The sequence below is a fragment of the Pistacia vera genome, unplaced genomic scaffold (assembly GCF_008641045.1).
Source record: "Pistacia vera cultivar Batoury unplaced genomic scaffold, PisVer_v2 Contig1078, whole genome shotgun sequence".
NCBI classification, from domain to species: Eukaryota; Viridiplantae; Streptophyta; class Magnoliopsida; order Sapindales; family Anacardiaceae; genus Pistacia; species Pistacia vera.
This window is the reverse complement of record NW_022195113.1, coordinates 12187-37839: the sequence shown is the minus strand read 5'-3', so window position 1 is coordinate 37839 and position 25653 is coordinate 12187. Positions and strand designations below refer to the sequence as shown.

Sequence of the window (25653 nt, the reverse complement as noted above, 5' to 3'; positions counted from 1 at the left end):
TTGCCGCATTATATTACTTGCTTTCAACAATACGGTTGGTCTCAATAATTCAGTAAACATATCTCTTCACAATGGTAATATCAAAATCAATTAATTTTTGTTCCTGTTGTTCATAGGGAAAGATTCATGTATTGGAATGGATTCAACAATTCGGTAAGCTTATCTTTTCACAATGTTAATATTAATCATACTATTTAATATTACTTATTTGGATTAAATTGGTATACATTGAATATTGTGTAATTATTTAAATATATCTTTCACACATATAATATTTATATCAAATTGCTATTCTTAATTTCTTAATTATTTATTGCTTGAATTATTAATTCAACATTAAATTAACTTTAATACAAACCGTTCACATTCACATAAATAGTATAACAAATATTCTCTAATATATTATTTTTGTTAGTCTTAGGATACTCTTTATATTGTGTAATCTCCTAATCGTGTTATATGTAACTAATATAATGAGTAGATTTAATAAATCGTTTTCTACCTACATAATGCCTGTAACTCTAGTAGATATCAACCAATTAAAATAACAAATTCTTCAAACAAACATGGTATCAAAGTCACTTTTATAAACAATTCTATATATATAAACAATAATACTTGAAATACTAGCAATAAACTTGCCCGCGCAACGCGCAGGCCTTCCACCTAGTTTTATGACATAATCCAAGAGATAATTATTCACCATCTTCTGTTTGATCCTACTATTTTAAAATATATTTATAATTATTGAAAATATATATTAATGTGAGAGATACTCAGAATGTTCCCTTGTCTTGTAATTACCATTTTTCCCTGGCTAAGTTTTGATACTTCTTTTTAAAGAATTTAGATAAAGAGTAAAAACATTATTTCAATAGGTAACAGAGTTTTATGAACGGATCTAAAAAAGAATGGGGGGCTAGGGCGTCCTTCCAAAATCAGTGGGGGCTGACGACGTGCTTTTAAAAATTGAAACACACAGGACACAGGGGTTTTAAAAATTATCCCGGCAGGATATTTTTATAAAAATAAAACAAAAAAAGCGAAATTATCTAGAAGATATTTAAAGCAAGTATTAAAATAAAAAAAACTGGGTCCCAGAAATGAACGGCTTTAAAATCCATCGTAAATCTACCACGTAACTTTAGCAGAATACGTGGCAAATGATTTGACCCTATAAACAGAAGAGTTGTCTTCTACTACAAACCTTTCGTCCTAGGGATAGGGTTTGTTGTTTGTTTATCTTCCTAAAACAAAGATGATGCAGCCAACCCCAACGCCGCCGCCACCGCAGCAGATACCCCATCAGTATCAGTATCAACAACAGCCACCGCAACAGCCTCCTCCTTATATGATGATGATGCCACCTCAGCCCCAGCCTCAGCCTCAGCCTCAGCCTCAGCCTCCTCCTATGTGGGCTCCACCTCAGCAGGGCCAACAACAACAAGCGGCTCCACCCGGGGAGATCCGGACTCTGTGGATCGGGGACTTGCAGTATTGGATGGACGAGAACTATATCTCTTCCTGTTTCGCTCATTCAGGCGAGGTATGTTCTTTCATTTTAAACGACACCCTGTTTTTACTTGATCACTTGTTTATGTCGTTTCTTTTCCTAAGAAAAGCCCATAAATTTTCTTCACAGGTCAGCCTTAAGCATAATAAAATAAAGAGAAAAAAGTTTATAAAAATAATATAATCAAAATTTAAGAGATACATTCATAGTAATTTTGTATGATAAACTTATAATTTTTTCCAATGCATATTTATGTTAAATATTTCATGAATAAAAGGGCTAAGTTTCAAAACTGAATTGGGTTTAGGTCTATATAATATAATTCCTCTTTATTATCACTATTTTTACCTATTATTTAAGTTATATATCATTTACCTATTAATCTCTTATATAATTTAATAGATTTCTTAAAATGTTTATAAAAGTATTTATTAATTGTTAAAACAATTTAACATAGATATATTAGCCATATATGAATCAACAATTTTGGTATATCTTAAATTGTTCAAATGGTCTGTGGGATAAGGGAAACAAAACTAATTGGTAGTGGGATTAGCAGGTAACTGAAGAATCTTTAAAGGAAAGAGAACGTAATAAATGAAAAGAGTGGTGTCACCAGCCCTTGCTTGCTTCAATGTAGCTCCGTCCTTGGAGAAAGCTATACCACACAAACTTCATATAAGGCTCTACTACGATTTCATGTGAAACAAATAAGAAGAATATAAATTTATTTTTATTCTATTAAAATTGGATTTTTGAGCTTGAATTTAAGAGGTTTTGACCCTGTTAAAATTGTGAGAGAAGACAATTTGTAAATATTGTGCTATTATGTACAATTCCAATTATGATAAGATGAAAAAGGATTGTGTTGTTGAATGTAGATATGAAGTTTGGAAAAACGTTTTTTTTAAGATTCAGTTAAGTTAAACGACTGCTTATAAGAGGAGGGTGAGGGGTAGGTGCTATGGCTTGTATCCTATAACCCAACTGTGTTTCTCATTGCAGGTTGCTTCTGTAAAAGTAATCCGTAATAAGCAGACTGGTCAAGTAGAGGGTTATGGCTTTGTTGAGTTTGTTACCCGTGCTGCTGCTGAAAGAGTTTTGCAGACCTATAATGGTACCCCAATGCCAAATGGTGAGCAGAACTTCAGACTGAATTGGGCTTCATTTAGTGCTGGTGAGAGGCGTGATGAGACCCCTGATTTCACAATATTTGTTGGAGACTTGGCTGCCGATGTTACTGACTACATGCTTCAAGAGACCTTCAGGGGCCGCTATTCCAGTGTTAAGGGTGCCAAGGTTGTGATTGATAGGCTTACTGGACGCACCAAGGGTTATGGGTTTGTTAGGTTTGCTGATGAAAGTGAACAGTTACGAGCTATGACTGAGATGAATGGTGCCTTCTGTTCAACTAGGCCCATGCGAATTGGGCCGGCCACTAATAAGAAGACTTTGTCTGGTCAACAGCAGTATCCTAAAGGTGTGGTTATTGTATTTTAATCCATTGTCATAACCTTTTTATGCTACTATCCTCGATATTCTATTTGGTTGCTAGTTCACTACATTGATTGGATGCTAGTTCTTTATTTTTTTATTTTTAAGTTTAAAATATGAAGCGCACTTTGGTTTACTGTTTCCATTTTCATTGATCTTTACTCTGTGATGTTCACTAACTTTTAGTTGATACTTTGTGAGTTTGCTCATGTTTCTTAAAATTTATTACATGAGTTTGCTCATGTTCCTCAAGAGTTATTACATTGAGTTTGCTCCTGATAAATTGTCAGGTTGGTTATATTAGTCGCCAATTGTGGTTTGATGTGAAGTATACTTAACGTTGTTGTTAAGTTTGCTTTCTTTCAGTTATGTTCTTCAAATACGTAGCAGTTTCCAAGTCGTTTCGTTCTTGTACTTTCCTTTTAACATTTGGGCACATTAAATGTTATTAACTTCTCAAAACTTATAAAACTCCTGTTGTCTCAAAGCAGGGTGTCAAGAGGCTCTATCATCTTGGGGCCTGGAACTGATTTCAGCTGAAATGGTTATCCCTTTAGTTCGTGCCCTCACTTAGGTCAGTTTTTGTGTTTATGTCTTGTCCTTAATTTGAGATTTTTGTGGCATCTCTTATGCTACATTTTCAAAGCATCCTTTTTAGTTCATTTTATGGGTTGAGCTGTGAGTCAGTCTCGTTACTTTTTGTTTCTTCTCTCTTTACATGGAAGTTTTATCGTCCCAATAAAATTCTGGTTTATCTTTAAGGTTTTTCCTATTTTATTGTTTGGTCAAAAGTATCGTATTTCTAATTTCTTTTGCATTATTTCCCTTGGCCTTTTACATTTCACATAGTTTAGATTGTTTCCTCTGTTGTTGTCATGACGTGTGTATGATTTTTCGGATTGTTCCAGCCTTGTGTTTTAGAATTTATAGTTATGAGGGAAGACTCTTAGGTGTGGTAACTCGACTAATCTGCATAAAATTGCGTATGGCATGCTGGTTATTGTTGGGAAGATGACCATAAATTTCACTCTTGCAAATTTTGTGTTTAGTTTCTGATTGTCATTTATACTCCCTTTGCTTTCCTGATGTTTATTTTGACTTTCCCTTTATTTTCATTTTACTTTTGATAACCCTGATTGGTTAACCAATAGATGACTGCTGTTTTTCTTATATATTAAAAGATCAAATTTTGTTCTGTGGAGTTATTTAATTGTGTTAATGAGAGTATTCTGCTGCATATCTTCCCCAAACAGTGGGGCTATTGAATAAGGTGACAATTCCTTAGCAGCTAATTTTTGAGAAAATGTTCAATAACATGGTTTTTTTTTTTTTATAGAAATAACAGGTGGAATATAGGTTTCTTGATTTGTCATAACTGTGCTGTGTGATTTTAGTTTGGGCCTAAATATTTTAGTTTGTTAGTTAGACTCTACAATATTCAAGGAATCGCTCAAGCCTAATGACAGGAGCTCTGTTTTGCTTGACAAAGTTATGTAACTAACTTGTTCATTGTTTTTGCTTCAAAATAGTGTTGCTAGTGGATAAACTTTATTTCTTGTTCCCTAGTTTGTCACTTTGTCAGAGCATTTGATTTGGCTTTGAGCTTTTTTAATTTCAGAAATGAATATTCTTTGTTGCTTGTAATCATATTGTGCTAGTCCACGGTCATGGAAGAAGAGTTTTTTTCTTTCATGTAAAATGGAACTGTTGTCACTTACCTTCATTGACATTAGATCAATCATGTTGTCAGACTGCTTGATGAGGCCTACATTTTGATTGCTATCTTGTGAGGGGATGACTATGTAAAGGTGCATTGCTTAGTGTTTTTGCTAGAATACTAGTTTGACAATCATGTACATCTATTGTTGGCCTCTTATCAAAATTACTTATAGAGAAATTATTTTAATAGTTCTATAACAGTTACACTTTATTTGAAGCTCTTGTAACTGTTTGGTTCTGAATAATTGGTTTTGACTTTCATTTGGTTGTGTTCAGAACATGATACATATATTATCATATATCCAAATTTGCACATTTGCATCAATTCTTAAAAAATAAATTAATGAGCACTGGCATGACCTTATCTGTCATCAGATAGCACGATTTCTGTTTTTTCATATGTGCTCTATTTAATTAAGTCATGGGGCCTGAGGTTAGTAAGATCCTTGCATGTGTTATTATTTTTCACACGTATTTTTCCCTTTGTTTCACATCTGTTTCCCATATGCAGCTTCATATCAGAACTTTCAAGGGACTCAAAGTGATGACGATCCAAATAATACAACTGTGGGTATTTTTGTTATTTTCAATTTCAAAAATAACATATTTGTAACATATTTGTAACATATTTGTGACCTCACAAATTTCAATTCAGGTGTTTGTTGGTAATCTGGATTCTGTTGTGACGGACGACCATTTGAGAGAACTTTTCAGCCCATACGGGCAATTAGTACACGTGAAAATACCAGCAGGCAAGCGATGTGGGTTTGTTCAATTTGCTGACAGGTAAATTAACTTACCAAATTTCTTTCCTGGGATATTTTAAGAGAGACAAGAGCCCATATTAATGGTATACATTGTTTTTGTGATGATCAGAAGCTGTGCAGAGGAAGCTTTAAGAATGCTGAATGGAACTCAGTTGGGTGGGCAAAATATACGCCTTTCATGGGGACGCAGTCCTTCAAACAAACAGGTCATTTACTGAATCTGATATGTGGTTCTTGATACTTTTCATATTGGAATTTGCAATATGCCATGAATCTGACCTAATGTAGTGAGATTTCCCTTTATGCTCAGGCTCAGCCTGACCCAAACCAGTGGAGTGGTGGATACTATGGATATGCACAAGGTTATGAAAATTATGGATATGCTGCACCGCAAGACCCCAACCTGTACTATGGAGGTTATCCTGGATATGGAAATTATCAGCAGTCCCAGCAACAGCAGCAGCAGCAGCAGCAGCAGCAAGTAGGATACAGCTGAGAAGTTGTAACTTACGTGGCTACAATTTATTGTACTATTATGAGGTTGAATTGATGCTATTTTCTCCTGTCTGCCCTTTCTGGAGGAAACCAGTTCTGGCTTTAATGCGTGCTGTATGAACCTCCTCTCTCCTAAAATTTTGAGAGCACTTTATTTATAATATTTAGCTTTGTCCAAATGATGTTTTTTTATAATATAACTATTATGTTGTTTTTTCGGCTAATATTGGGCAACTTAGAAATTGGAGTGTATTGCTGATAGATATTTCGACAATGCGATCGTTGCCAGTTGTCGTAGCAATTTTTGCTGTGTCTTGTGGAGGTTGGTCTTGTGAAATATTCACAAGCAAAGCTGATATTCTGATTAATCATCATTAAACTATTAAAGTTAGTCAACTATTATCGACACATCTTGTTCCTTGAGCACTCAGTAAATTACATCTGTGTAAGAGACTCAGGCCACGGCCTTTGACAACCATACCAGTGTGTATAACAACAATATTTGATTGCAGAATTAAGAGCCTTTCATCAAACGAAATTTCAAAGAACTCTTTCGGTCAGTGTTTCTATGTTATAAAATCTTCTATTCTGGGCTTCTTAACTTAGGTCAGTTATCTGTGATAGTGTTTATATGTTATAAAATCTTCAAATCTGGGCTTCTTTACTTAGGTCAGTTATCTGTGTTTTAGAACTCGAATGTTAAAAGCGATATTGAGAAAAACAAAAATCAATTTAGTTATTTGACTGAGCTTTTTTCGTGTTTTTGACTGGCGTCCATAGACTAGGAATGAAAATTTCAAATTTTATGCTAAAATCGATAATTAGTTGTGCATCAAACTCTCCAGCTAATCAAGAATGGCTACCTCACATGAAGTAGGGATGTACCTGGGACTGGGCTGGTCCGGGTATATTTAAAAAATCCCAGCCTAGACATGAGAAAAACGGGTTTTAACACTCTGGCCGGGCCGAAAGCCTCAGGTTCAGTTGAACTAACAAGAGTCTATTTAAAGTTTTACTTGATATATGGGGGCTGGATGAAAATTTTTAGGGCCCTTTATAGTTTTACTTCATGAAAAGATTTTAGGGACTAAAAGATATTTATGAGTGTAATTCCACATGGCTAAGGATTGAATAGCCTAACCTCTTTTGAGATTCTATATTAAGCTAAAAACACAAGGTTGGATAGATGAACCTTCAGGTTAAGGTTAAAAAAATCGAAGGAGGTAACATCAAAGGTTTTGTTTAAACCCTAGAGATGATTCTTACTCTTTTAGAGTGAATGAAATGTGATGGTTGTCCCTCGTTTAATTGGGATTGGGGATGATAATATTTGGTGTTGTTCTTTTGGAATTAAATAAATATTAGGATATTACAATGAAAATTTGATTACAGTTGTAAAACAATAAAAGTACAAAAATTGTTGTAGTGAACCACTTGGTTTGTGGTTGGATGGCAGTTATCCAAAAGAGGTTTTGTGTTAGAGTCTTACTAAGTAATCATCTACCATATTTATGATTTATTTAGCCTAATCTATATTTTATGACGTATCTGACCTATTGGACTTGTAAGATATTCAATGAATTTTGAAGATAGTTGAGGTGTACATAACCTGGACCACACACCCATAGTTGTAGTGACCTAACATACTTTTTTTGGTGCAATTAAGGATGCGTCGCTGTTTTCCTTTTCCTGTTTCTACTACTAGTTTTAAGTTGTTGGTGAGCCAACCCACGACCTTTGTGTCTTTATTTTCCTGTTTCGATCATGAATTCTAAATTGTTGATAAGTTAACCCACGATCTTCTTACAAATAACGGACTCCAAGAAGAATCTTGTTGCAAACCTTGCGCAGCTATCATCAATCAAGGAAGACTAAAAGGAAAGCTTCGTGAAGTGGTTAGGTGTGAGAGTCAAAATCCAATAGGTTTGTGAAATTGAAGTGTTTGAGACAGTAAAAATAAAAGAATTTGAACCCAAGATGTGTTTAAGATCGAGGGTAAATGCTAAACCCGTTTGAAACCACTTTTGAAATAATGCAGAAAATCGATCTGTGTCTAGCTTAAGAAGCCAGATTAAGGTCTGCTGCGCAATAAAATCTGCAGTTATAAAGTTACGGGTTTCGTGATGTTCGTTTTGAAATATTTCATAAAAAACCATATCAGAGTAAAACATGATTTAAAGACAACAAAAGAATGACTTCAAGTAAATAAATAAATAAGGATTTTAATTCACGAAAATGTAGAATTTTTTTAGAATTCATATCGGAGTAAAACGACCATGCTTTTGAGTGGTACTCTTTTTGAAAAATTCGTCTTTGATTCATCTTTGGTGGGAATAGGTGAGGATCACGAAAGGAAGGCTAAAAAATATGATTTGACTTCCTCGCTGTTCTTATTTGTGCTCTGAAGACAGAAAAGGTTGTGATGTGTTTTGTTTGAAGTTTTCTCGCTACGAAAAATATAGTTGCTGGCTGGACGTGTTTGGAGGTGTTAAAGGGCTAATCTGTGAGGATGAAGGAGTTGTGGTGCTGTGAAAGGACGTTGTTTAAGAATGGAAATGAATTACGACTATGGTGGGTGAAAGGATTTGCAGCAATAGTGTATGTATGAAGTCTCACGACCTTGCTTTCTCTTGGCTCTCAATAGCAATGTTCTGGAACTCGACCTGGGTGTCACCTGGCCAAGGGGATGGGTTCCGGGTTGACTGGTTAAATCGGTTAAACCAGTGGTATCCGGAAAGCTTAAAATCTAGCAAACATACCCGTAAAAAATACATATTAGTTCCTACAGGTTTGAAATCTAGCAAATACACCCATACGACAATTAGGTTTTTTCTTTTTTGGCCAAATTCCAGTTGTCAAAATTCAATCCAACACATCCACCTAAACCACTATCCTCCAATCTACAAAACTCCTCTAACCGCGACACTTGGTAGCCCCCTGTTCGTCAGCCGTGATTCACGTATACCTTGAGTTTTTTGGCCAAATTTCAGCTGATTCTAGCGGTAAATATTCAATCCGACACCACAAACCTTAACCACCGGCCTCCACTATATAAAACTCCTCTAACTCCGACACTTGGTAGCCCCCCGTTCGCCCGCTGTGACTTGTGCATACCTTGATTTTATTGGCCGAATTCTGGTTGATTTGGGCATCCAAAATTCAATTCAACACCACCTTGTTGTGACTATTTTGTACACTAGCAAGTGCACTAGTCGACAAGTAATACAATGATGAGTGAAGTATCGTACCCCATAAGGACTTATCGTAAAAAAACATATAATTTAACTAATCCCAACTGTTATTTGAGATAGTGAAATTGGTGATGTGAATTTAAATTAAAATATTCACTAACTCATAACATTGTAAATTTTAACAGTCTAGTAACAGTTTATTAGGGGTGAACATGGGTAAAGGCTAGACACGGAACCGACAAGTACCCAGACCGTTGGTTCTAGGTAAGAATCGGAACCGACCCTCATAAGATAGGTTTCGGTTCTGAAAAATTGGAACCGAGAATTCTCGAGTCCAGTTCTGGTTCCTGTAGTGTTGGAACCAGAACCTACATTTGGGTACCCTGCTAGGAACTGGTTTAGGAACCAAGGGAGTATGTGTGAATTTTGTGAACAGTTAGGGGTCTATTTGTAAGTTTTAGGGTGTATTATCATTTTTTAAATTAATAGGGGGTTCTTAAATTTTATAGGGTATCCGGGAAAGGAATTGGAACCTGCATTTCAGGTTCCAGTTTCAGGAACCAAAGAACCGGAATAGTCGGTTTCAGTTCTTATTCCTTCTGCGTTCCTAGCAATTTCGACAGGTACCCAGAACTGCTCACCCCTAGAGTTTATTAACGGCATGGGAATTTTTGTTATTTCTGAAACTTTAGAGAAATTTTTGTTATTATGTCATACTTCAGGAGGATTAATGTCATTAACTCAACTAAATATTTAAAAGTTCAAAATATAAAAAAATTAATAGAAAATTGACATATAACTAATGTAATGTTAGAATTAATAAGATAATTAGAATGGTTTTGATTTACTTTACTATATTGTTTTTATTGCTTTTTTTTTTTTTTTAATTGTCAATTGAAAATTTTAAGATTGTGTTATGATGAGAATGCAAAATGTCATATTTACCCCCCCTTAATGTCTAGTCTTTTATACTTATTTGCTGCCTAATGTACTCATTATTATTCTATTTTGATTTAGGATGCAAATGGAGGCGTTAATTGCAAAACGAACTAATTAAGTGAATTCGGACAGTTTCGACATTGTTTTGTAATCTGCCAACTCTCTCTTCATCCGAGCTCCGTTGAGTGATTCAAAATGATGTGGAACGCTAAGAAAGATATCTACAACTTTTATGTTTTAAGTTTGGAGGATACTCGCTGCATCAAGTTGTAATCGAGCTTGAAGTTGACGCTCTGCACTGCCGACTTTTGGAACATTCCGCCTTGTCATGCAATTCAAATAGCAGATTATTACAAGAAGTTTTGAAGACCTGTTGCACGCAAATTACAGCTGGAAAACACCACTTTCCTATTTTATTTTAGGACTTTATTATTTTATTTCAATTAATCAGATTAGGATAATGTCTGTAGGATATTAGCATTTTTGGGGGAATTGAGAGAATTAGTATTAAATTTAGATATTTTTAAAAAGAGAGTCAGATTAGGGATTACAAAACATTCACACACGCCTCTCTCTTCTCTTTTGGGGGGATTTTCGTTTTTCCTTTGATTTTGATTATGGCCATGAGCGGCTAAACTTTTATAACTTGGTCAGGAAACAAAACCTCGGAATCATAACTGTGAGATCATCTGTTTTTTCTTTAAGTGTTCAATTTATGTTTGAGTATTGAATGTTCTTCTGTGCTTATTTTAATGATTGTTGCGTTTAATTACTAGGAGGCCTACTAGTTTATTAATTGTTGCAATCTACTGCTAAGTTAGATATCAAATCCGTATTGTTTGATTCCTCTAACTTGTGAAGCAATTAGGGTTAATAATTTGCTGCGTTAGGATTATTAATTCTTAAGAAGACACTCGACTAAATTAATGCAACCGCTTGAGTTTGTGTTGTTTAGCTTCATTACTCTCAAGGTCTTAGGCTGCTACTAGATTAAATCTTTAGCGTTTGTCTAGGGTTGTTTAGTAGTAAGGTTATTGATCGCTTTTTTCTAATTAATTACAACTAACGAGAGATGGAAAATAGTTTCAACGGTGAATATCAAAGTATGAATTGATTTATTTTTGCATCGATGATCAGTTGTAAGATTTTGATGGTGGATGTTGACTTAGACCAAGGTTTGTTATTTGATTTCGTTGATTAATTTGAATTGTTGTTTTCCTGAAACTGTTTCTGTTTAACTCAAACCACACCACCCCCATACTGGTTGACATAACATTAAATTCGGCTAGACACTCTCTGTGGGAATGATCCTGACTCACACTACTACATGTGTGGTTTAGGTTTTAATTCTGGGTGCCTACGACAGCACGCCAGATTTTAGCGCTGTTGCCGGGGAGTGATTCTAGTTGATTTTTATTTTGTTCTTGTTATTTTGCTTTTCTTTTTTTTATTTTTTTCCAAAAAAAAAAAAAATTTGGGAGTATTGTTCACGGCAGATTTTTGGTGGAATTAGGAGCGGTGCAAGTACCCGTTTCGAAGGTCAAAAACAATGTTTGATAGGGTTTTTGCTAGTTTTTGTGTTTTGGTCATAAAAAAAATATAATTATTTTGTTTAATTTTTTTTTTCTAGTCGGTTTTCATTATTTGTCATTTATTTTTCCTATTTCTTTTATGGGATTTTTTGTTTTATGACCAGGTCCTCTCATCTTGGTGATTTAACATTCGACCCGGAAATAGAGAGCACTTTGCGCAGGTTAAGGAAGAAGCTCGAGAAATTCTGAGGAAAGCAATTTGGTTTTTGATTCCCAATTTGCTACAACTCTGATTATGAAGAGAGGGAAGTCATGGCTGGAAATCGAACTTTGAAAGAGCTGGCTGCCCCTGATTTGAATCAAGCACTTTTATGCATAACTTCCCTGTTTTAGATGCTGCTACTACTTTTGAATAAAATCTGGCTAATACATCTCTTGCCCACTTTTCATGGCCTTGCAGGTGAATCCTCACAAGAATCTAAGGAGCTTCATTGGGTTTGCACGATTATGAAACCTACGGGGGATCGAGGAGCAAATTAAATTAAAGCTTTCCATTTTCTTTGAAGGATTCGGCTAAGGATTGGCTTATTATCTACCCTTCGGGACTTACCCGAACGGGGAAGAAGGTTGTTTCTGGAGAATATTTCCCAGCTTCGAGGGCGGCGCCAAATTCGGAAAGAAATATTGTGTGGTGTAAGGCAGCACAACGAGAGTCCCTACATGAATACTGGGAACGTTTAATAGAACTGTGTGCAAGCTGTCCCTATCATCAGATTAGTGACAGCTACTTATCCAGTAATTCTATGAGGGCTTTACATCACTGATAGGAGCATGATTGATGCTGCAAGTAGAGGAGCTTTAGTGGATAGACTCTTAGGGCCGCGAGAAACTTGATTGCAAAATGGCGGCCAATTCTCAACAATTTTGGTAATAGGCTGACCTTCCCTTGAACACAAATTGCGAGTCTAACTTCTCTTGTTCGTCAAATGGCTGTAGGTAACATGCAAACATGAAGGCTTGTGGATTTTTCGTAGAGGCTCTAACTGATATGGCCCAACTCTTCAAGAGGAGCCTGTTGAGCAGTGAATGCAGCAGTGGTTTTCCTGGGCAACCGCAAAGGCAGTATGATCCCTATTCGAGCACATATAACTCGGGATGGAGGATCACCCCCAATCTTGGCTATGGGAATCCGCAAGTGAATCACCATAACTCAAAACCGCCAAAGTTACCAGCAATATAAGCAGCCATATCCCCCTAGCCAACAATCGGGCCAAACTTCTAATTCTGGTATGTCTTTAGAAGATATTGTTAAGTCCCTTGCCACAACTACTTGTGCAATTTCAACAGGAGACGAGGGCCAGTGTGTCCAGTTTGGAGAATCAGATAGGACAGATGGCAACCGCAATAAGTAAGCTGGAGGTGCAAAGTTCGGGAAATTACCCTCTCAAATGGTGGTGAATCCAAGAGAGAATGTAAGTGAAATCGTCTTGAGGAGTGGTAAGAGGTTGAGATTCCAGTAAAGGCAGCCCCTGCATCTTTGAAGGAAGAAATGAGAAAATGTCATTGTAGACAGGAATGTTCCCAACAACGATGATGTTCCTAAGAGTAAGTTTTCGCCTCTATTTGATTGTAAACCGGTACCCTCCTTTTCCTCAAGCTTTGGCAGAATCTAGAAAAGATGAGCAATATACTGATTTTATGAGGCTTTTCGTAGATGCGAGGTAATATTCCCACTTTTAGATGCTATTAAACGAGTACCTCGTTATACTAATTCTTGAAGAATTGTGTACAATTAAGAGGAACATAAACTTAAGGGTATGAGAAGTGAGAGTAGGAGAGAATGTTTCTACAGTGATTCAGAGAAAAGTCCCAGCGAAGTGCAAAGATCCAGGTATTGTTACTGTCCCTTGTACATAGGTAACTGATGAAATGCAAAATGTCATATTTACCCCCCCTTAATGTCTAGTATTTTATACTTATTTTCTGCCTAAATGTACTCATTATTATTCTATTTTGATTTAGGATGCAAATGGAGGCGTTAATTGCAAACGGAACTAATTAAGTGATTCGGATAGTTTCGACATTGTTTCGTAATCTGAGCATAACTCTCTCGTCCGAGCTCCGATTGAGATGTTTCAAATGCTGTGGAACGCTAGAAGAGATCTACAAATTTAATGTTTTGGAGTTTGGAGAGATGTGCGCTGCATCAAGGTTTAATCGAGCTTGAAGTTGACGCACCTGCACTGCCGACTTTCTGGAACATTCCGCCTTGTCATGCAATTCAAATAGGCAGTTTATTACAAGAAGTTTTGAAGACCTATTGCACGGAAATTACAGCTGGAAACACCACTTTCGTATTATTTTAGGACTTTATTATTTTATTTCCAATTATCAGATTAGGATATATGTTACTTTGATATTAGAATATTTTTAGGATTGAGGAAATTAGAATTAGAATTTATATATTTTTAAAAGGGAGATCAGATTAGGGATTTAGGATAATATCACACACGCCTCTCTCTGGTCTTCTCTGTAACTTTTCCTTTGGAATTTTCGTGAGGCCATGAGAGCTCTATTTTTATAACTTGGTCGAAGGAAACGGAGGCCCCGGAATCAATAAATCTGTGAGATCTATCTGTTTTTAGTGTTCAATTTTATGCTTTGAGTATTGATGTTCTTCTATGCTTATTTTAATGATTGTTTCATTTAATTTCTAGGAGGCCTACTAGGTTATTATTTGTTACAATCTATTGCTAAGTTAGATAACAAATCCGTAATTGTTTGATACCTCTAACTTGTGAAGCAATTAGGGTTATTAATTTGCTACGTCAAGAATTAGTAATCTTAAAGGAACACTCGACTAAATAAATGCAACCGCTTGAGTTTGTGTTGTTTAGCTTCATCGATCTCTTTAGTTCTTAAGGCTACCACTAGATTAAATCTTTAGCGCTTGTCTAGGGTTGTTTAGTAGTAAGGTTAATTAAGATCGCTTGTTTCCTAATTAATTACAACTAAGGAGGGATAGGAAAATATTCCAATGTGAATATTCAGGTATGAATTGATTTAATTTTGCATCAATGATTAGTTGTAAGATTCCGATGTGGTGGATGTTGACTGAGACCAAGTTTCGTTATATTAATTGATTTCGATTTGAATTATTGTTGTTTTTGTTTTTGTTGTTGTTCTGTTTTTCTTACTCAAACCCCCCAGCCTTGTTCACATCATCGAAAATTCAGCTAGACACTCTTCGTGGGATCGACCCTTGCTTACCCTATTTAGTTCAGTAGTTAGGTTATGAAGGTTTTTAATCTTGGTTGCCTACGACAACACACCATAACACTAGTTTTTGAGAAGGCCATGATAGATTTAGGAGCTTCTATTAATTCAGTGCCATATTCTTTTATGCTTCTTTGAAACTGGACCTTGAATAAAACTGGTGTTGTGATTCAATTAGCTGTAGATCCACCCTATCCTAAGGGGGTGTAGTTGAGGATATTCTGGTACAAGTTAATGATTTAGTTTTCCCTATTGATTTTTACGTGCTTGATATGGAAATGGTGATCAAACTGCTCCTATTTTGTTAGGAAGACCTTTCTTAAAACATCCAAGACTAAGATAGATGTTCATAGTGGCATACTTACCATGGAATTTGATGGTTAATTGTAAGTTTAATATTTATGATGCCATGAAATCCTGATGATGAGGATATAATCCTGTTATTCTATTGATGTGATTGATTCTTGAGCATAGGAAGTTTTTGAACTTGATGGAAAGATGGAATAGGAGTTGCCATTAGTAAGCATCTTGAGGAAGAATGAGGAGTTAGCTTTGAGTACTGATTTGCAGGAAACTGTTGCAGCTTTGAATGATTCTCTAAAGTTATACCAGCAGTCAAGTAACCTTCCTTATATTGCATTACCATTTCCAATGAGTGGCCTTTACCCTCTGTTTTGCAGGCCCCCATTCCAGATTGAAGCCTCTCCTTAGTTACCTCAATAACGTTTTCCTTGGAATGGATGAATGTTACCAGTGATCATCTCAAGTAAACTCAGTGCATCTCGAGAAGAAAAGCCTTGAGTTGAGCCAATGACAATAACAAAGGCGCTGCTTGGGGCGACCCCAAGGAGTTTGTTTTCTTCTTCTCGCATTTTAAATTTTGGTTATTTTTGCCCTTTCTTTGCATTTCATCTTACATTGGGGACAATGTCAGTTTTAAGTGTGGGGGAGGGATTTAGGTTGTGTTTAATTTGTCAAAAAAAAAAAGAAAAAAAAAAAGAATAGGAGTTGCTTTTAGGGAGGTTTATGCTTTAAGTCATGTCTTTGAACGTCTAGTGATGCTGAAATATAACTTGACTTTGTTGGTTGAGCATATTCCTTGACTTAGGATGTTAGCAATCTTTCATAAAATAGAGTTAATCAGATTTGAATCTTTGAAGTTTGAAACAATATGTCTTGAGAATTGTGTGGACTTGGCGACGAAGCATGATTGGGGAGTGTATAACACCCTAAAAGAAAAAAAAAAAAATTGTTTCTCTTAAGCTAGTCCTAAATTTGGGTTTAAGCAAATAGGAAAAGAAAAGAAAGGTATGTGGTGAGTTAGATGGAGCGTAAAACACACTCGCTCATAAACACAACCATGAATGAGATGGAGCTAAAATGCACTCATTCTTTTTCAAAAAAAAAAAAAAAAAAAAAAAAAAAAAAAAGAAAAAAGAAAAAGAAAAAATAATATCCCTAGTTTGCTACCTAGTTTGTAGTAGTAAGAGAAACAGTTAGGAAAATTTAGAGGGGAGTTGTACATGAATTGGTTGTGATTAGTTTCCTTGTTTGCATTGATTAATTGAGAGTAATTGTGGAAAATGAAGAAGATGAATGTCATTAACTCTACTTTATTTTATTTTTCTGCTTCCTAAGTTAGGTATGAATAGGCATGGATTAAATACTGTTGCTTATGCATCATGATGGTGTTCTTGATATGACTTGAGTGTAGTGTTTGTTTGAATTAGTTTGCCCGAGGATGTGCAAAAGCTAAGTGTGGGGAGTTTGATGAGAATACAAAATGTCATATTTACCCCCCTTAATGTCTAGTATTTTTATACTTTTTTTCTGCCTAATGTACTCATTATTATTCTATTTTGATTTAGGTGATGCAAATGGGGGCGTTAATTGCAAAACGGAACTAATTAAGTGAATTCGGACAGTTTCGACATTGTTTTGTAATCTGGGAATAAACTCTCTCATCCAAGCTCCGATTAAGATGATCTCAAAATGCTATGGAACGCAATAAGATACTACAACTTTTATGTTTTGAGTTTGGAGAGATACTTGCTGCATCAAGTTTTAATCGAGCTTGAATTGACGCATCTGCACTGCTGACGTTCTGGAACATTCCGCCTTGTCATGCAATTCAAATAGCAGATTATTACAAGAAGTTTTGAAGACCTGTTGCACGCAAATTACAGCTGGAAAACACCACTTTCCTATTTATTTAGGACTTTATTATTTTATTTCAATTAATCAGATTAGGATAATGTTACTTTAGGATATTAGAATATTTGGAGGAATTGAGTAATTAGAATTAGAATTTAGATATTTTTAAAAGAGAGATCAGATTAGGGATTACAACACATATAACATGCCTCTCTCTTCTCTTTTGGTGGGATTTTCGTTTTTCCTTTTGAGTTTTTATTATGGCCATGAGCGGCTAAACTTTATAACTTGGTCGAAGGAAACAAAACCTCGGACAATAATAACTGTGATCAATCTGGGTTTTTCTTTATAGTGTTCAATTTATGTTTGAGTTTGAATGTCCTCTGTGCTTATTAATGATTGTTGCGTTTAATTACTAGGAGGCCTACTATTTTATTTGTTGCATCTACTCTGCTAAGTTAGATTCAAATCCGTAATTGTTTGATACCTCTAACTTGTGAAGCAATTAGGGTTATAATTTGCTGCGTCAGGAATTAGTAATCTTAAGAGGAACACTCGACTAAATTAAATGCAACCGCTTGAGTTTGTGTTGTTTAGCTTCATCGATCTCTCTAGTTCTTAAGGCTGCCACTAGATTAAATCTTTAGCGCTTTGTCTAGGTTGTTTAGTAGTAAGGTTATTAGATCGCTTGTTTCTTATTAATTACAACTAAGGAGAGATAGAAAATAGTTCAAACGTTGATATTCAAAGTATGAATTGATTTATTTTTGCATCGTGATCAGTTGTAAGATTCTGATGGTGGATGTTGACTTAGACCAAGGTTTGTTATTTTGATTTCGATTGATAATTTGAATTGTTGTTTTCCTGAAACTGTTTCTGTTTAACTCACCCCCCACCAAAAGAGAAGAGAGAGGCATGTTGTGATATGGGATTACACACATTCACACATGCCTCTCTCTTCTTTTTTGGTGGATTTTCGTTTTTCCTTTGAGTTTTTATTGCCATGAGCGCTAAACTTTTATAACTTGGTCGAAGGAAACAAACCTCGAATCAATAAACTATGAGATCAATCTGGGTTGTTCTTTAAGTGTTCATTTATGTTTGAGTATTAATGTTCCTCTGTGCTTATTTTAATGATTGTTGCGTTTAATTACTAGGAGGCCTACTAGTTTATTAATTGTTGCAATCTACTGCTATTAGATATCAAATCCGTAATTGTTTGATACCTCTAACTTGTGAAGCATTAGGTTATTAATTTGTTGCGTCAGGAATTAGTAATCTAAGAGGACACACTCGACTAAATTAAATGCAACCGCTTGAGTTTGTGTTGTTTAGCTTCATCGATCTCTCTAGTTCTTAAGCTGCCACTAGATTAATCTTTAGCGCTTGTCTAGGGTTTTTTGTAGTAAGGTTAATTAGATCGCTTGTTTCTTAATTAATTACAACTAAGGAGAGATAGGAAATATTCAAACGTTGAAATTCAAAGTATGAATTGATTTATTTTTGCATCGATGATCATTGTAAGATTCTGATGGTGGATGTTGACTTAGACCAAGGTTTGTTATTTTGATTTCGATTGATTAATTTGAATTGTTGTTTTTCCTGAAACTGTTTCTTGTTAACTCAACCCCCCACCAAAAAGAGAAGAAGAGGCATGTGTGATATGGGATTACAACACATATCACACATGCCTCTCTCTTCTCTTTTTGGTGGGATTTTCGTTTTTCCTTGAGTTATTATGGCCATGAGCGGCTAAACTTTTATAACTTGGTCGAAGGAAACAAACCTCGGAATCAATAAACTGTGAGATCAATCTGGGTTGTTCTTTAAGTGTTCAATTTATGTTTGAGTATGAATGTTCCTCTGTGCTTAGTTTAATGATTGTTGCGTTTAATTACTAGGAGGCCTACTAGTTTTAATTGTTGCAATCTACTGCTAAGTTAGATATCAAATCCGTAATTGTTTGATACCTCTAACTTGTGAAGCAATTAGGGTTATTAATTTGCTGCGTCAGGATTAGTAATCTTAGAGGAACACTCGACTAAATTAAATGCAACCGCTTGAGTTTGTGTTGTTTAACTTCATCGATCTCTCTAGTTCTTAAGGCTGCCACTAGATTAAATCTTTAGCGCTTGTCTAGGGTTGTTTAGTAGTAGGTTAATTAGATCGCTTGTTTCTTATTAATTACAACTAAGGAGAGATAGGAAAATAGTTCAAACGGTGAATATTCAAAGTATGAATTGATTTATTTTTGCATCGATGATCAGTTGTAAGATTCTGATGGTGGATGTTGACTTAGACCAAGGTTGTTATTTTGATTTCGATTGATTAATTTGAATTATTGTTTTTCCTGAAACTGTTTCTGTTTAACTCACAACCCCCCCCCCCCCCCCCCCCCCAATACTGTTTCCACATAACATTAAATTTGGCTAGACACTCTCCGTGGAAATGATCCTGACTCACACTACTACATGTGTTTTTTAGGTTTTAATTCTGGGTGCCTACGACAGCACGCCATGTTACATATTTATATTATGTTAAATTTATTAACTTTTTAATTAATTATTCATGTGTAGAGTAATATGAGATATACATCGTGATTTAAATGCACACGAAAATGCTGGCAAAAAAAGGATCCAACGTAGTTACAGTTATCTCCAACAATCTTTTTTCTTAATCGTCATCCACAACGGTACAACAAGCAAAACAATCCAACAGAAGCTGTAAACTTTTTTTTTTTTCTTAGGTTTGAATGAATACTAATGGACACGACAACGAAAACTCAGAAAAAAACTGCCAACACAACAACAACAACAACAACAGCAAGGAAGCACAGAAGTTATAGAGAAGAGAAAGCCAATATTTGTAAAAGTTGATCAACTGAAACCGGGAACCAAAGGTCACAATGTCATCATAAAATCAGAAACCGTTGTGCCAAATGGCCTCTCCCAATCTCCGCCAAACTCGGATCGCTAAATGTCTTGTTGGTGATGAAACTGCCACCATCGTCTTCACTGTTCATAATGACCAAGGTCCAAATTTCTCTCGATCTCTCTCTACATTTTGCATAATTTACAAGAGAAAAAAAATAATCTGTCTTGCGTTGTTTTGTCTAGAGACATTTTAAATGTGTTAATCTTAGTGATTAGGAAATTTTTGTTTAGAAAATCGTTCATTCATCTAGAATTGTATAAGATTTTGAAATTGTTTAGTATGGTAACTCATAGTTCCAGAAAGAAGCTCACGTTTGAAAACCCAAAAAAAAAAAAAAAAAAAAAAAAAATCATTGAGGTAAATTGCCATGCAATATTAGATTTTTAAAGGTTTTTCAACTGTATGCTTTTAATGTGTTGTTCTTGGTACAAGATGTTTCACATGCCTTTATCATCAATGCTTTTAGTATTACTATTTAGGGTTTTTTTATCTTCAAACATCTAATTAATTAATGTCAAGGATGTAGTTTTCATATTTATGCTTTTTTGAAATAAAAATTCAGTGAACCATCCTACCTGCTAGATTCTATCAATGTATAATTCATATCAAGAAAGAATGTATTTTACATAAATTTACCGATCTGATGTGTGATTACGAGTAATTTTCATAAGAATTATATGACAATGGTGGGTGTATATACTGGGTGAAGTTAACTTGATGAAACCAGAAACCACAGTAATTCCCCGGAATGCAAAGATTGACATGTTTAAGGGATCAATGAGGCTAGCGGTTGACAAATGGGGTTGCATGGAAGTCACTGAACTTGGCAATTTTGTAGTTAAAAATGTTAGAGTAGGTGCCACAGAGCCAATCAATTGTTGTAGAATTTACTATTTGTAATAATGTTTATTAATCAATAAAAGACATTTTATTCTATATCGTGTAAGTCATATCTATATGTATTGATATATATCCTTAGGATGGTAGAACCGTGACAAAGGTATCAAATGTTTCAAATCTTGATAGTGAGAACCCTATGATCACATATGATGGCTATTCTAGAAATGTCCATACCCTCAGTATTATTTTGACCAAGGACACAGGTAATACAGTAAGGCTATCATAGTGTTGAACGACCTGTAGAAAGACAGTGATTGATCTCACTTGTCAAGGTTATTTGTTGACAACCTGGTGCAACGTATGGGTGCTTGCTATAGGCAAGTTCACTGGATAGGCCTACCAAAGGATTCCATATGGATGGTAACCCTAGTCTCTATGGAATAAATACTTTAACGAATGGTGGTGCATGTGATCCTTAGACTTGAGATCACCAAAGCGCCTTGTGCACCGATTGGTGTAGTTTGACACTAGCCCAACGTAGTTCTATTCAGAACTATTAATACGGTAGTGATTAACAACATCACGGAGTGTATCAAGACTATGGTGGATCGACAAAAGATTCATCGTTCCCAGGTACGGGAGAAGTTATCTCACTGTGCAATTCAGTAAATGACAATGACACCAAATCTGTGGTCACAGTGGGATTGAGTTGTTGCTCAATCCAATTTATTTATCCGGTCATTGTCCAGTAACTGAATACAAAGATATTGGGAATAACTAAGGTTGACACTATTTCTGTACCTCAGCCTTGATGAGATAACGTATGATGAAAGGATTTGATTGCACGGTAACCATATTGTTGATAGGTAGTTATTTCGCTAAATTCGAATCTTTTGGGTGGCCATGATGCCTTGTCAGGGGCCAATCCTGGTCTGTGTTTAGTGAGACGATTGATTGGTGTCAATCGCAAGACTACTCACTACCGATATGATGAGGAGCCTACAGGTCACACACATAAGGAGACAGTTTAAGGATTAATGTGTGAAAGGGGTATTTTTGTCTTTTAAGACGAAAGGGTATTTTGATAATCTCACAGTGTAATTAAATTTGCTGAAGTTGTTGCTTGTATTTAATTTTAATATTAAAATTAAAATTAGCGAGATTATATTTAAATATATGTGTGCATATATTTAAATGGATTATTATTATTAATTAAATGTTAATATATTATTATTATTATTAATTAAATGTTAATATATTATTATTATATATTAATTGATTTTTTAATTGTAATAATAGTTAATTAAAATTTAAAATACCAGTTAAAGGGTGTTTGGTTGCAAGGGTGGATTAGGGTTGGAGCCCATGGCTATTCCTTAGTGGAATGGGGTTTTAATTAAATTACACTCTATAAGTGCAACTTAAAAATCAAAACATAATAATTATTTTTCACTCAACCAAAAACCCTAGCCTCCCTCACATTTTCACTAGAGAGAAAAGAGAGAATTTTTCTTGCGAAAATTCTGCACATCATTATACTTAGAGTATTGATTTAATCTAGCAAATTAAATCATTGTGAGTAATCCTGTCTTCGTGTGGATCAACGTTCGTGCGATTCCGTTCTTGAATCGATAAGTGAAATCAAAGCCTTGAAGGAGCCTCCAAATGTATGTAAGTTTTTCAATCCTTGATTGGATTAATTTACACTGCACATAATTTTGTAATAACATGTCAGTAATTTAATCAATACCCGGATCTTGGCATAAAAAGGTGATTGATTTCTGATTTAATTTTAATTTTTCCGCTGCCTTCTGGAGATCAATCACTAACAAAAGAAGATAACAATCTGTTACTTGGTGAGTATGAATTGGTGAATGTTTTTGCAGAATGATTGGAAATCGGCATTTTGATAACTCAACACAAGTATCACACAAGATGATTTGTTTAAGCTCTGTATTCCACTCCATGGGATATTTCTATTGAAAATTTTCTTTCATGGCCGCGTTATTATACATCTTGTTCAGAAAGGAGTTTTTTCGTTTGAGAATTAATGTATATGAGGCTTGTGTGAAAAATATGGTCATTTTGTCATATGATCAAATGTTGAGCCTATAGTCAGAAAGTAAAATATGGCCCATAGTAAATTTTGTACTTGTAGATTCACATAATGAAGATAGAATCACTGCGTTCAATCATCAATCTAGGAAAGAAGTTTGATGGTGAAAACTTTGTGGGCTGGTACACAAGCATCAATGATGTACTCAGATCCCACAATGAGTTATACACCATCAAGGAGGCTTTGTTACCTGAGCAGAATAGTTCAATCCAACAAACTAGGTATGTGTATATGAAAGGTATACATGATACTAAAGTAGAAGTAACAAAGAACATATTGTTGGACACCATTACTGCAAAGGCAGTATGAAAATATGGATTTACCTACCATAATTTGTACTATTCATAACAAAGAAAAGTATAAGGTGTCACAACTATTATTCAAAAGTAAGATGGATGAAGGTACAAAAGTTGGCATTTATATACTCAAAATTGTCAAGTATTCAAACACGCTTGAAGCTTTAGATTGTGAACTAAATGAAGATTTAGCAATAGATCTGATTTTGCAATCCTTTCCAAATTCATATGATCACTTTCTCAACAACTTTGTTGCGAAAGGTGAGACAAATACCTTACAAGAAATTCTAGATATGTTGGAAACTTATGAGCTAGACATGGAAATGTCTAAGACATTGACAATAGTTGAAGCTGACTCAAGTGCGAATCAAGATGCTTATAAGATGAAAGGAATTATTGAAGAAAGGAAGGATGTTTGTCCTCACTGTGGAAATCCTAGACACTGGAGGAAACATTGTAAGGCCTTCTTGGAGAAGAAGAAATCTAAGTCTTCTTCTAAAGGTATGTACATGATTGAAATCAATATTTCTCCTATTACATCTTGGGTCATTGACACAAGATGTGGTTCTCATATTTGTACTTTTGTGTAGGGACTACGGTACAGTAGACTGCTCGGTTAAGGAGATTGTTAGAGTAGTTGCCCTAGAGCCAATCAATTATTGTAGTATTGACTCTTTGTAAGAATGTTTATATGGTGGCCATTCCAGAAATTTTCGTACCCCTAGTACTATTCTGACCAAGGACACAGATAATATGGTAAGGCTATTATAGTGTTGAATGACACTATCGCAAGGTAGTGATTGATCTCACTTGTCAAGGTTATTTGTTGACAACCTGGTGCAGCATATGGGTGCTTGCCATAGGCAAGTTCACCGAACAGACCCACCAGAAGATTCCACATATAGAAGGTAACCCTAGTGTCTGTGGAATAAATCTGCTAATGGATGATAGTGCATGTGATCCTTAGACTTGAGATCATTGGAGCGTCTTGTGCACTAATTGATGTGGTTTGGCACTAGCCCAATGTAGTTCTACTTAGAAATATCAAAACGGTAGTGATTAGCTACATCGAGACTATGGTGGATCGACAGAAGATTCATTTTTATCGGGTACGAGAGAAATTATCTCGTTGAGTAATTCGATGGATGGCAACGACATTAAATTTGTGGCCATAGTGGGATTGAGTTGTAGCTTAATCCAATCTATTCCGGTCGTTGGTCTAATAACCGAATACCAAGATATCAAGGATATCCAAGGTTGACACTACTTCTATGCCTCGGCCTTGATAAGATAATAGATAATGAAAGGATTGAATTGCACGATAATTATATCATTGATAGGTAGCGTTTTCGCTGAATCTGAATCTATTAGGTGACCATGATGCTTGGCTAGAAGCCAATCTTGGTCTTTGTCTAGTGGGATGATTGATTGATTGTCAATCGTGATACGATTCGCTGCCGATATGATGAGGAGCCTTCGGGTCACACACATAGAAGATAGATTAAGAATAAGATAAGTGAGAGGGGCATTTTTGTCATTTATGATGAAAGGTTATTTTCATCATTTATTATTAATATTGATAATATGGAATTCAAATTTGATTTTAAATTTGAATTGAAATGCCTCGTTTGGTAACAATGGGAATCTATTCCAAGTTGGAATAGGGTTTTAGTGTGCACTATTTAAGTGCTACTAAAAATTAAATGAATTAAGAATTCTAAAATTGAAAAACCCTAGCCAGCCCTCTCTCTCCCTCTATCAAACGTGAGCCTCTTTTGTGAGAGAAAGAATTTTTCTCCTAAGGAAAAATTATGTAGAAATTTTCTTAAAGTTGTGAGATTTTGCAAGTCTATAAAATCTCTCAACAATGTTTGTCCTATCTTCGTGTGGATACCGTGAGTGCACTTCTACTTTGAAGTGGTAGTGATTCCAACCTTAAATCGAAGGAGCCTTCAATGCTGGTATGAAACTTTACATCTTTTGATTCGGTTGTTTTAATAAAATAACATAAATCGGCATAAGGCTCTTGTTTAAAGGTTTGTGGAACTTTAAAATTTTTAATTTTCGCTGCGTTTAATAGATCCGTAAACTTACAGTGGTATTAGGGCCTTTTATGTTCGATTACATTATTTTTAATTGTCGATTGATTTATTGATGTCGATGATGTACGTTTATGGTTTTAATTCGGTCATTAGAATCTGAAAATTTGCTAGTATGTTTGGTTGAAATATTGTGCTGTATTTTTGCATCTTTTTGTTTCAAGATTAGCAAAATCAAATAAAATTTGATTTCAGGTGTTGGATGAGACAACTCTTAGGGGTGTTGGTAGCTGCCCTAAAAAGTCAGCTACCGCGAAAAGGAGTAGTAGTGCACAAATGCACGCTACT

The 25653-nt window shown here is 35.2% G+C and overlaps 1 protein-coding gene and 1 pseudogene across 2 annotated transcripts; both read left to right on the top strand.

Moving 5' to 3' along the window:
• The first annotated feature begins 1193 nt into the window (after positions 1 to 1193).
• On the top strand, positions 1194 to 6212 carry LOC116133224 (polyadenylate-binding protein RBP45-like). Of its 2 annotated transcripts, none has more exons than XM_031418930.1 (6): positions 1194 to 1546; positions 2519 to 2993; positions 5238 to 5293; positions 5382 to 5512; positions 5603 to 5699; positions 5810 to 6212. In XM_031418930.1, the coding sequence occupies exons 1-6, from the start codon at positions 1259 to 1261 to the stop codon at positions 5987 to 5989; spliced, it is 1227 nt and encodes a 408-aa protein (XP_031274790.1). In that variant the 5' UTR covers positions 1194 to 1258; the 3' UTR covers positions 5990 to 6212. The 2 variants fall into 2 exon arrangements, with proteins under 2 accessions (XP_031274790.1, XP_031274781.1); XM_031418921.1 differs by having other exon boundaries at positions 1196 to 1546; positions 5804 to 6212.
• Positions 6213 to 13240: 7028 nt separating this feature from the next.
• Positions 13241 to 22745, top strand: LOC116133114 (annotated as a pseudogene).
• Positions 22746 to 25653: the final 2908 nt, after the last annotated feature.

What these genes read in the sequence shown, in the direction of transcription:
- LOC116133224 (XM_031418921.1), top strand. Translation starts at nt 1,259, where the DNA reads ATGATGCAGCCAACCCCAACGCCGCCGCCACCGCAGCAGATACCCCAT. An exon ending in GTTTCGCTCATTCAGGCGAG is followed by an intron (nt 1,547 to 2,518) that starts GTATGTTCTTTC and finishes TTCTCATTGCAG; the next exon opens with GTTGCTTCTGTAAAAGTAAT. An exon ending in GCAGTCCTTCAAACAAACAG is followed by an intron (nt 5,700 to 5,803) that starts GTCATTTACTGA and finishes CTTTATGCTCAG; the next exon opens with GCTCAGCCTGACCCAAACCA.